The sequence below is a fragment of the Ornithorhynchus anatinus genome, chromosome 16, assembly GCF_004115215.2.
Source record: "Ornithorhynchus anatinus isolate Pmale09 chromosome 16, mOrnAna1.pri.v4, whole genome shotgun sequence".
Lineage (NCBI taxonomy): Eukaryota > Metazoa > Chordata > Mammalia > Monotremata > Ornithorhynchidae > Ornithorhynchus > Ornithorhynchus anatinus.
This window is the reverse complement of record NC_041743.1, coordinates 40,589,511-40,601,728: the sequence shown is the minus strand read 5'-3', so window position 1 is coordinate 40,601,728 and position 12,218 is coordinate 40,589,511. Positions and strand designations below refer to the sequence as shown.

Sequence of the window (12,218 nt, the reverse complement as noted above, 5' to 3'; positions counted from 1 at the left end):
GGCCTGAAAATAGAGAAACTCGGGGTTTTTTTTTAAATGGTATTTTTTTTAAGTGCTACACTCCCAAGCGCTTAATACAGTTCTCTACGCACAGTAAGCCCTCAATAAATACCAAGGATTGACTGATCATTTCCTTCGACAGTGGTTTCCCCAAGCTCTGCACAAGTTCAGAGAGGTGTGTGTGAGTGTTGGCACTGGTCCCTCTACACCTTCTCTGCATGCTGCACAAAGACTGGGGCCGGGTTCTCGGGGGAGGGATGTGGGGGCCACGGGGCAGAGGTGAGCTGCGGAAGAAATGCCCAAGCGAGGGGAGTCGGGGTTGGAGCTGCCCCACCTTCACTCACCTGATTGTACATCCAGCCTCGGCCTCGACGGTCCAGACGCAGTTGAGGTTGTGGTCATAAGGGCTCGGGTAACCGGGCGACAAGATCTTCCCCACTGACTCGCCTCTCACAGTGCCCCCGCACTCGGCTGGAAGGAAGACATAAAAAGGGTGGGTGGGGCCGGGGGTGGTGGTCCCCGACTCAAAGGCCAAAGAGCCAGTTGCCGGTCCCCAGTGAGCGGCCACGGAGGTGTGGAGGGGCTGCACTGGCTACCGAGGGGATTTGAAAGGAAGAGGCTTTGTAAGTGGTTCCACCAGGCAATGGGCCCTTGTGGAAACAACCAGCCCAGAGACCCGCGTCCCAGTTCCAGCTCTGCCCCTGGCTGGTTGGGTGACCTGGGGAAAGTCACTTGACTGCTCCGGTCCTTGTTCTCCCCATCTGTGAAATGGGAAGAAGCCACCTTCTCTCCTTGGCTTTTCTCCCCAGCTTCCATTAGAAATAGTGTGGCCTGTCAGAAAGAGCACGGACCCGTTAGTGGACTTGGGCTCTAATCCTGGTTCCTTCACCTGCTCGCTGTGGTAACTTGGGCAAGTCGCTTCACTTCTGTGCCTCGGTTACCTCATCTGTAAAATGGGGATTAAAATACCTGTCCTCCATCCTACTTAGACTGTGAGCCCCAAGTAGAAGGGGGACTGTCCAAACTGCTTATCTTGTACCTATCCCCTTGTTTAGTTTAGTACTTAAATAATAATCATTCTTTGCTTAGTTCAGTATTTAACATACAATAATCATCATCTGTGAGCCTTGTGTGGAGCAGAGGTCGTGACTGATCTGACTACCTTGTACCTACTCCAGCATGATGTTTGTTACGAGCTTACCGTGTGCCAAGCACTGTGGCAAGCAGTGGGTTTGACACAAACAAATCACAAGGGATTCACAGAAGTAGGATGGAGAACAGGTACTTAATCTCCATTTTACAGTTCAGTTCAGGCCCAGAGAAGTTAAGTGATTTGCCCAAGGTCAAACACTGGGCAAATGGCAGAGCCAGGATTAGAACCCTGGACCCCTGACTCCCAGTTCTGTGTTCTATTCACTATTTATTCACTCAGTCATATTTATTGTGCCCTTACTGTGCGCAGAGCATTGTACTAAGCACCTGGAAAGTACAATTCAGCAATAAAGAGAGGCAATCCCTGCCCACACTGGGCTTACAATCTAGAAGGGGGGAGACAGACATCAAAACAAGTAAACACGCATCAGTATAAATGAATAGAATTATAGATATATACACATAAATACGAGTAAACAGGCATTAATATGAACAGAACTATAGATATGTACATATACACACAAGTGCTGTGGCGGGGAGGGCGGGTGGAGCAAAGAGAGCGAGTCGGGATGACGTGAAGGGGAGGGGGAGCTGAGGAAAAGGGGGACGGTCTGGGCCTGCTCTCCTTACCTCACCTTACCTCAATCTTACCATGTTGGACAGGGGCTCTGCCTAAGCTGACCTGTCTTCTCAACCACACCACCCCCGTCCTGTCTCCCGAGACCACTAATCTCTAGACCCCTTCTGCTTCCCCTCTGCTCCCCAAGGATCAAACTCCTAATCTCCCCTCTCTTCCCGCACAAACCCACGCCCTCAACTCTGCCTTCCCTCGCTTCGCCAGCCCTCCAACCTTGCACCACCAACCTTCTGCTCTGGACCATCTCCTCAGATTACTTCCTCCACTCCAGCACTTGTCCTACTGACCGTAAACTCGTCCAGACCTTAAACTCTCCCTTGAATCCCCCAGTGCCCCCATGTCCCTCCTCTTGCCCCGATGGGCTTTTGCCAGTGTCTTTGCCGACCAAATGGAGACCATCAGGTAATAATAATAATAATAATAATAACAATGGTATTTGTTAAGCACTTACTATGTGCCGAGCACGGTTCTAAGCGCTGGGGGAGATACAAGGTAATCTGGTTGTCCCACGTGGGCCTCACAGTCTTAATCCCCATTTTACAGATGCGGTAACTGAGGCACAGAGAAGCTAAGTGACTTGCCCAAAGTCACACAGATGATCAGGTGTGAGCTCCCTGGTCTTCCCTCACCTCCCACCCACCCCAACCTCCACTCACTCCTTCTACCTCATCTCTCCCAAAGAAATCTGCCTTCTTTCTACCTGTGACTCCTACCCTTTTCCCCTTCCAAAATCACTTGAGCAGAAGAAACTCCTGATCACTGGCTTTAAGGCCCTCAATCAGCTCTCTCCCTCTTAGATCTCCACTCTCTTCTCCCCCCGCACCCCAGATCGCAATCTTCGACCCTCTCCAGCTCACCCTGTCCCTCGTCGGTGAGAACTGAGTCCTCTCCAATTCATCGAGCAGAGGAGAGTCACTCTTTTAAACAGGAGACTTTATAAATGATTCATAGGAAGAAATAAGATGCTTTCTTTGTGCACCTGCTAAATGGACTTACAAAGAATTAATGTGTTGCCCTTTCAACATGTTTTCATAAAACACCCATTAACGTGCTGTAAACCGAGATCAAAATAACGCAATTAGCTGTGGTGGAATGACGGGGGCCAGTGGGCCACACGATTGGCCGTTCACCCCAATTCGGCCCAGGAGGGCGAGACAGCCACCCCTACTCTGCCCCCGGCTCATGGGGGAGGGCGGGTAGGCGGGGAGGGGGAGGCCGGTACTGACCCAAGCCGCCTGGGCAGCCATCATTGCTTTCCCCCCATGACAGCTCTGTGGGGACTGGGCTCTGAGGGGCCGGAGTACCCTGGGCCAGGAGTCTGTGACTCGGATCATCCATCCATCCACCGGCCTCTGCCCAGGCCGCAGGGGTGGGCTGGGTGCCTGGGAAGAAGACGGGGACGGACCCGGATGCCGGACTCTCCGGCACTGCTGCAGCTCTTCTCCGCAGCTGGCAGAGGGTGGCACCAGTCTTGCTGCCCATGGCAGGTGCGGGCCATAGAGACAGTTTCTTGGAATGGTCCACATGGCCCCATCTGTCCCATCATCCCCTCGGCCCTTGAACGTGGGCTTCCCCACCAGTGGGGAGCGGGGAGGAAGACCCAGAGCCAGAGGGCCCCGATCTGCTGCATCTGTTCTACATAAAAACCCTACTGGAAAGGGCCTAGAGCACTGGGGACCAGGAGACTGGAGTTCTAGTCCCAGCTCTGCCCCTAGCCTGCTGTGTGACCTTGGGCAAATCACTGAACCTCGCCATCTGTAAAATGGGGATGAGATGGCCGCTCTCTCTTCCCATTGGACTGTGAGTCCCTTGTGGGGTAGGGGCTGCGTCCCATCTGCTTATCTTGCTTCAACACCAGCACTTAGCACATGGTGAGTGCTTACGACGTGCCCACACCACTGTCATCTGTGGCCTTTCCTCTTTCAGTCCTCTGTCGATAAGGGGAACCGGTCTGCACCAACCTTGGAAAAACCCTTCAAGGCCTTGAAGTCAGTTACCAAGTCACCTTCGACCTTCTCGTCCCCTGACGGACAACTCCAAGCTCTTGAGCCTTCCTCGACAGACTGAAAATTTACAGAGGGCAGCCCGACATAATGATAATGGTGGTATTTGTTAAGTACCTACTAGATGCCGTGCACTGCACTAAGCACTGGGAAAGATACAAGATCATGATGATGGTGGTATTTATTAAGCACTTACCATCTGCCAGACACTATACTAAGCGCTGGGGTGGATACAAGCAAATCGGGTTGGACTCAGTCCCCGTCCCACATGGGGCTCACGATCAATCCCCATTTTACAGACGAAGCAACTGAGGCAAGGAGAAGTTGAGTGACTCGTCCCAGGTCACACAGCAGACAAGTGGGATTAGAACCAGGTCCTTCCAATTCCCAGGCCCACGCTTTACCCACTAGGCCACGCTGCTTCTCACAAGATAATCTCTCCCGGCGCTCTCTAGACTCACCGTGCACTCAGGAAACCTCAAAGGTGGCTGGACCGATACCAAGCTGGATGAGCACCCACTTGGCGGGCCGGAGCCCGCGCCCTCGCCCTCCTGGAGAGCCACGGGCCCCACCCTCGCCGGCCGTACCTGCGCAGACAGGGAGTGGCTTGTCCCAGGCTCTGCGCTCTCCGGTCAGGCAGATCAGCTCCCCGCTCCCGCGCAGGCTGTATCCGGGGTCGCAGCTGAAAGACACCGAGCTGCCGGCCAAGTGACCTCCATCGTGGACCTTGTAGCCAAACTGGGGGACGCCGGGGTCCTCGCACTTGATGAGTTCGAAACCTGTGAGGGGACGGAGCAGGAAGAAACCGCTGGAGGGACCCCGCCATTTCTGGCAAAGCTTCTCGGAGCCCTCTGCTCCTTCAAAGCTGACTGCAATTTGGCCGAGGGTAGCAGACACCTGGTTGCCCATTACAGACGAGGAGGGACCTTCTCCCTGGTGCTTTCTCCACCTCACCCGTCGGCTCCCTTCACCTGCTCACCGGCTCGCATTTCTCGGGCCTCCCATGCTCATCTGCCAATTGACACGGGCTTTTGACTCTTCTGCCTCTGTCCCTTCGTTCATGCCCTTTCCCCGGCCTGGAAATCCCTCCCTGACATCAGACAGACTCCAATGTTCCCCACATCCAGATCCCTCCTAGAAGCCCACCTCCTCCAGGAATTCTTCCACAGTTAATTGACTCCAGCCCTTAGGTATCGAATTCTTATCCTCAGCACGTACGTACACAGCAGCACTGTTTACTTGTTTGCTTCGTATAATTTCCCCTCGTGCATTCTTACCCAGCCCTTCGGGCAGTGCTCTGCATGCAGCGAGAACTTAATATGACTACAGGAACTAGTAGGTGGCTACCGTGACTACAGCTGCTGCTGCCCCTGATATTCCTACTTCCACAGTTGTCCCAGAGGCCAGAGGCCGTTGAAGGACACTCACTGACAAACTGCAGCTGGAAGCCCTGGCTGGTGTTCTCGGCGTCAGTGATGAAGTCGAGCCACAGACTGCTGGAGGTGCTGTTCAGTGTGAGGCCCAGCAGCTCCGAGCCAGTGAATGTCCCCAGCGGGCGCGCTGAATTGTTGCTCCCGTCGTACACCTGGAGAGAGAGCAGGGACCTTGGAGGGGTGGTGACACCCGGGTCACCTGGGGTGGGGGCTGTGGGCCCGGTCCATTCTCCGATTCTCCACCCCCCCAGGGTGACGGCTCCTAACGCGGCAGCCCCGGGGCCACCAGCCAAGTGAGTTCCCGGGCCCTCCCCACCACCGGTCGCTCCCAGATCCACTTAGTGCGGCTTCAGACGCTTTTGGGGAGTACCACTGGCAGAGACACAGTGACGCACAGAGGCAGAGAGACAGAAAAAGACAGAAATAAGGGACACGGAGCGAGACAGGGAGAGACGGACGTAGAAACAGGGAGAAACAGAGACACATGGAGAGACTGGGACAAGGAGCGACAGAGACTCTCAGGGACACACAGAGAGACAGAGATACAGGGACACAGAAAGAGATGGAGAGAGGGAGAGACAGAGAGAGAGAGAGACAGGGATAAAAGGACACAGAGAGATGGGGGAAAGAAGCATAGGGACAAGGAGAGACAGAGAGAGACAGGAAAACAGATACAGGGACAAAGGAGAGACAGGGAGAGAGGGAGAGCTACATGAAAACAGAGAGGAGCAGGGAGAGAGACAAAGATATATGGAGACGGAGAGGGGCAGAGAGAAAGAGACACAGAGAGAGGTAGGGAGAGACTGAGAGAGAGAGACAGAGGCCCCTCATCCCATTCCTTCCCGTACAGAGCTCAGGCCCCCAGGCTGTGTCAGGAGAAGGGTCTGGGGGTCCTGGTCCCAGGTCCCTCGCAGTCTCCGGCCTTGGAGTGCTGTACTTTCCAAGCGCTTAGTACAGCGCTCTGCACGAGGTAAGCACGCAATAAATATGACTGAATGGAAACCTGCGAGGAGGCGGGGCTAGTGGCACCTCTGGGAATTTGGCAACGGGCACAAGCTCCTCCCGAGGAGGAGTGCCTCCCTGCGATGTGCCCCAGCCAATCGGCCGGCACTCAGCCCTGGATCGGGCCCCGGGACCTGTAACGCCTGGGTGCCCACACCCACGTGCCCCCCCCGTACCCTCGACCCCCCCCCGCGGCTCCACCCGGGGCCCGAATCGCCGCGCTCGGCCCGCCGGCCGGGGCGTGCCCTGGGCTCTACCTTCAGGACGTCACCCTCGTGGAGGTGGAAAGTCTTGGCGGTCAGTCGGATGCCCTTCCCAGGCTGGGTCTGGATGGAGTAGATGCACTCGTGGCCATTGTTGTAGTTGGCTGGGAAGTTGGGGGACAACAGGACCCCCTGGGTGCCGCTCACGGATGAGCCACAGTCAGCTGGGAGGAGACACAGAGCGGCGGCGGCGGCGGATTACCGGCCACCCGGCCCGCCGGGGAGGGGCCGGGGAGGACCTCTGCTGCAACCTCCACGGGCATCGCCCAATTCCGTCTCCCTCCCTCCCTCTCTCTCTCCTTCTGCTGGATTGGCACATCCGCGGAGCCCCCCGCAAGAACCGGTGTAAGGATGCCCCACGGGGGGAAATGTGTGGGTGGGCGGTGGTGCGTGTGCGATCACAGTAACTGGGGCATAAGTTAAGCCCTTATAATGCAGCGTGGCTCAGGGGAAAACACACAGGCCTAGGAGTTAGAACCTAGGTCATGGGTTCTAACCCCGACTCTGCCCCTTGTCAGCTGTGTGACTGTGGGCCAGTCACTTCACTTCCCTGTGCCTCAGTTCCCTCATCTGTAAAATGGGGATGAGTCTCCCGTGGGACAAGCTCATTCCCCTGGTATCTACCCCGGCGCTTAGAACAGTGCTCGGCACATAGTAAGCACTTAACAAATAGCAACATTAATGGGCCAAGCGCTGCTTTGAGAAAAGCAGTGTGGCCTACTGGAAAGAGCACAGGGCTGGGAATCGGAGGAGCTGAGTTTTAATTCCAGCTCTGTCTCTTGTCTATGTGACCTTGGGCAAGTCACTTCACTTCTCTGGGCCTCAGGTCCCTCATCTGTAAAAGGGGGATTCATTCCCCTGCTCTCCCTCTTACTTAGACTGTGAGCCCCGTGTACGACAGGGACTGTGTCTGACCTGATAGCCTAGAATCTTCCCTAGCGCTTAGAATAGTGCTTGACACATAGTAAGCGCCTAACAAACACCACAATTATTATTTACTATTTATTATTATTAAGCACAGAGAGAGATGCATTATAATCGGGTCAGATGCAGACGGTGGAGAGGCAACATGTACTCGATCCAAATCAGGCAATCGATGGTACTTATCGAGGGCTGTGTGCAGAGCACTGTACTAAGCGCTTGGAAGAGTACAATAAAACAGAGTTGTTAGACACGATCCCCGTTCACAGGAGCTTACAGATTATACCGGGAATGTGTCCGTTGAGTGTTATAATGTAACCAAGTGCTTAGTACAGTGCTTTGCACACAATAAGCGTTCAATAAATACGATCGAATGAATGAATGAAACTGAGGCATCACGAAGTTAAGTGACTTAGTAGAGTAGTTGACACATAGTGCTGAACAAATACCATTATTAATGGTAGTATTATTCAACCAGTCAGTGGTATTTATTGAGCTCTTACTACGTGCAGACCATATTATTTTTCCAATGAGTCTGCTGGCTGGGTTTTCTCCCCTCTCCAATGTAGGTGTGTACACAACAGCCGCCCCAGTACATTCTGTACGGTGGAGCTGTTCCCAAAAAGGAGTCTGGGTGGGCAGCGGGGCTCAAAATCGCTGCGAAAAAAACTCAGACACTTCCACTCAGGGAGACTCGAGGGCTGTGTTTGGTTTCTGGAGGGGTTGCGTTTTGATTTGGTTGCTGGCTGGATGTGAGGTTCCCCACTGTTCCCTCCAAAGACTTCTCAGCTGGGAGCAGCTCTGAGCAACTTATCCTTTTAGAGGAGAGGAAACAGGCAACTCAGAGCTGGTTTATCAAAAATCATTTCTCCCCCTGTGAATGACCCCCGAGCTCAGGCAGCTCAGAAAAGCCGGGAAAAAACGTGCCCTTGTTTTATGATTTGGGACCCGTTAGCATCCCAACTTTCCGTTCCCAGCGGCGGGCTTGCTCGTCCCCTGCCATTCACCTGGAGCCTCCTCTGGGCTCACCCTGGAGGGGCAGCTGGGGTACACCAAGTTTTCCATCCTTGAGCAAATACCTTTAGGCAACAGATGGCCAGAGGGGCCCCGGACCACTTGGATTGGAGGGGAAAGGAGGGAAAAGGGCTCGGGAAAGTGGTGAAGGGGCGAGGGGAAAGGGAAAGGAGAGGCAGGGGGTGAAGCCAGCAGGCACCAATTACCCAGTGATCCACCCAGGGCAGCCAACGGTTGCTTATCAACCTCCTGGCACCAAGCGCTCCCCTTGCCCCAGAGAGCCCCAACCCGCTCCTGAAGAGGCACTCACTCACTGGGGGTCCAGCAAGCAGTCAGACGGTTGACCAGTGGCCTAAGGCCACTGGAGACAGGGATTCCCATTCTGAGAATGGCCCAAGGAAAGACACTCCCCAGGGCTGCCTCTCACAGGAAACGACGTTTCCACCGCTTGGCTCGCTGGTCCCTCATCTCCCTGCACCAACCTCCCAGAAACCCCTGGGCCTGACTCTGCCCAGGCCCGGCCCTGCCCCTGCCCCAGTCCCGGCCTTCATCGACGGCTTTCATCTCCCTTGGCCCTGAGGTCCTCTGTCCTGGGGACCCTGAAGGCGATAAAGTGATACCCGACCCCGGTATCTCATTTGGTGCTTGCCCTCCAGGCCTTTTAATCCATGGGGCAGAACCTGGGGTAGGGAGAGGGGCGGGAGGGAGGAGAGTAACTGGACGGGGGCCATGGGGCCGGGGCAGGGGCGGGGGTGGGAGAGGGAGGTTGCTCTTCCCGCCGCTATTAAAAGTTATTAACCAAGCAAAATGAAAGCACATGACCACCTACCAACACACCTTGGCAGATTCGAACTCCACACCCGCCGCCTCCCTCCCAGGCACGTGATGCGGGCCACCCCCTCCAGCCGGTAGCCAGGGAAGCAGGAGAACGTGAGGACGTCGCCTACGCCAAACTGAAGGCCCTTCCGGATGCTGTAGGCCGGCACCTCGGGCTCCTCACAGGGCTCCAGGTCATACTCTGGGAGACCCATGGACAGAGACCAGCAGGGAGACAGGCAAAGAGAGATGGAGAGAGTGAGAGGAGACAGAGAGAGGAAGAGAGTGAGAGGGAAGGAGGGAGGGAGAGGGAGAGAGACAAAGAGAAGCCGAGAAGGAAGAGAGATGGGAGGTGGGAGGGAAGGAGAGAGACAAACAGGGAGAGAGAAGAAAAGAGGGAGAGAAAGAGTGAAAGGGAGAGACACAGAGATAGAGCGAGCGATAGAGCACAGGGGGCAGGGAGAAACAGAGAGACAAAGAGACCGAGAAAGGGTATGAGTAAGACAAAGTGAAGATAATGTGGCTGAGCAAAAGACGGGGAACTTGGGGACCGCGAGGCCCAACTCTAATCCAGTCGCTGGCTCAGGGTCCCCAAGATAACAAGGTCACCCCTTTCAGCTTCAAGGCGCTTCCTCGTCAGTCCAGGTGCACTGCCTCTCAGGCCTGTGTTCTATCACTAGACCAGACAGTTCCTAGTTGTTCCTGAAAGGGCTCCTCTCTGTGTCAGGCTGGGGTGGGTGTGAACTCACTTCCCTCTCTGGTCTGTCAAGGGAGGGGTCAAAGTCATAAGTCTAGCAGAGGAAAGCACAGATGGATCAGGCTTCACTCGAGGGTTTAAGTCCCCCCAACTCTTGCCCCTGATAGTACTGGCCAAAGGTTTATAAATGTGCTTCTGGTGATGCCTCATGTTTGGTAGGGAGGGATCGATGAGGAAGACGGAGCCAGCAAAGGTTGTGGGAAAAACCTTCAGAGTTCACCCAGTCCACCCTTTTGCCTCCACCTCAGATTGCAGCTAATCAGTGAATCAAGTGACCCATCTGTAGCATTGATTGAACATGTACCCCGCGCAGGGCACTGTACTGAGCAATTTAGGAGAGCACAGGAAAGAACAAAGACAAGAGCTTGTGCAGGTTAGGTAGGTGAGGCTCTGTCCAACATTTAAAAAATTCCCCAGGGATGAGATTCCCTTAATCCCCTCAGTTTCCAACCTAGGGAAATTGTCCCTTACTTCTACCCTAATCCCTCTCCCCAAATAATGGGAGGGGTTCTCCTGTCAGCACTCAGCTTTGCTAAGAGGAGGCTTCCTGGAAGTGAAAAACGACTACCTCAGGGATTCTCATCCAACACAAGGCAGCACAGCCTAATGAAAGAAGCAAGGGCCTGGGAGTCAGAAGACCTGGGTTCGAACTCCGACTCTGCCTTCAACCTGCTGTGAGACCTTGGGTAAATTGTGTCACTTCTCTGCCCCTCCATTTCTTCCCCTGTAAAATGGGGACAAGATCCCTGCCCTCCCCAACTCCTAGGATGTCTGTCTCTTGTGTCTCCCTCGCGTCTGCCCCGAGCGCCGAGCGCAGGGCTTTGCGCACAGTTGGCCTTCGGTGAATCCTGGGGTTAAGGTGCAGCCACGGCCTTTACCAGAGAAGGTGATGTTGAATCCCTCGTAGGACATGGAGAAGTCAGAGACGAAGCGGATCTGGGCGGTGAAGTTGCCGTAGAGGCCTGCGCTGACGGGGGCCGGGAGGCGGGAGCCGGTGAGCTGCTTCAGGGGCTGGGTGAAGCTGCCGTTCTCTGTGATGAGCAGGTAGTCGTGGCCGCTCTCCAGGTGAAAGGTGTGAAAAGTGAAGAAGACGCCTGTGGCAGGGTGCGGGTGTGGGGAGGGGTCGGGTAATGTGGGGAAAGACGATGACAGTGGCTCAGTGTCCACGAGGACACTGACCCCATTGGCTTTCAGAACTGGAATCGATCAATCAGTGGTATTCATTGAGCACTCACTGTGTGCGGAGCACTGTGGAGAGTACGACACAACAGAGTTGGCAGACAAGATCCCTGCCCACAAGAAGCTTACAGTCTACAGAGAAGACTCAAGAGGTCGTCTGTCCCAATCCCCTGCCTTCAGGCCTAAGTCCTTCATGTCCCCCAATGACAATTCATTTGGAAAATATTTCTAGAGGAGGAGCCTCTTCTCCTCCCTTGATCATCTTTCCTTGTGCTCTTTTTCAGTCTGGAAGTTCTTTTGTACATTTAAACCACCTTTCTCTTGTTGCAGTTAAAGCTTATCTCCCATTATTCAGTTCTCTGATTCTTTTTTTAACGGTATTTAAGTGCTTACTGTGTGACAGGCACTTTACTAAGCACTGGGAGAGATTCAAGATAATCAGGCTGGGCAAAGACCCTGTCCCACATGGGGCTTATCGTCTTGATTCGTGGAGAATGGCCGATCGTGGGGAACGGCTCTTCACGTAAACCCTTTCCACGCATGAGGACTCAGTAAATCTGTTCCTTAGCCTTCCTTTCCCAGGTTTCTGCAGGCAGGGCCAGAGGCTAATATATTGGGGTTGCCACTTGTCTGCTGTGTGACCTTGGGCAAGTCACTTACCTTCTATGCCTCGGCTACCTCACCTGTAAAATGGGGATTAAGACTGAGTCCCACGTGGGACTGTTTCCAGCTTGATTAGCCTGTGGTTAACCCAGTGCTTAGTACAGTGCCTGCCCCTTAGTAAGCACTTAACAACAACCATAAAGAAAAAAGGGATCAGTGTTTCCAGTGGTCTATGGGAATGAACTGGGTCATAAGGAAGTGGAGGCACAATAGCCACACTGAATCCCTTGCAGTGATGGGTAGCCCCCTTTGGGGCCCTGTCATTTAATCAGTAATACAGTCAATCCATCAGTAATACTGTCTGAGCATCTACTGATAGCAGAGCACCATCCTAAGTGCTTAATGCAAGAGAGAAGAGCAGCATGGCCTTGTGGAAAA

General features: G+C 54.3%; 1 protein-coding gene across 1 annotated transcript in view; it reads right to left on the bottom strand.

Annotated features, from left to right (window-relative positions):
- CSMD2 (CUB and Sushi multiple domains 2) overlaps nt 1–12,218 on the bottom strand; it is a 299,960-nt gene that overhangs the window by 94,336 nt on the left and 193,406 nt on the right. Inside the window, 6 exon segments of the mRNA XM_029080287.1 lie at nt 345–471; nt 4,380–4,571; nt 5,221–5,377; nt 6,485–6,654; nt 9,255–9,443; nt 10,877–11,092. Coding sequence (XP_028936120.1) covers nt 345–471; nt 4,380–4,571; nt 5,221–5,377; nt 6,485–6,654; nt 9,255–9,443; nt 10,877–11,092 — 1,051 coding nt within the window.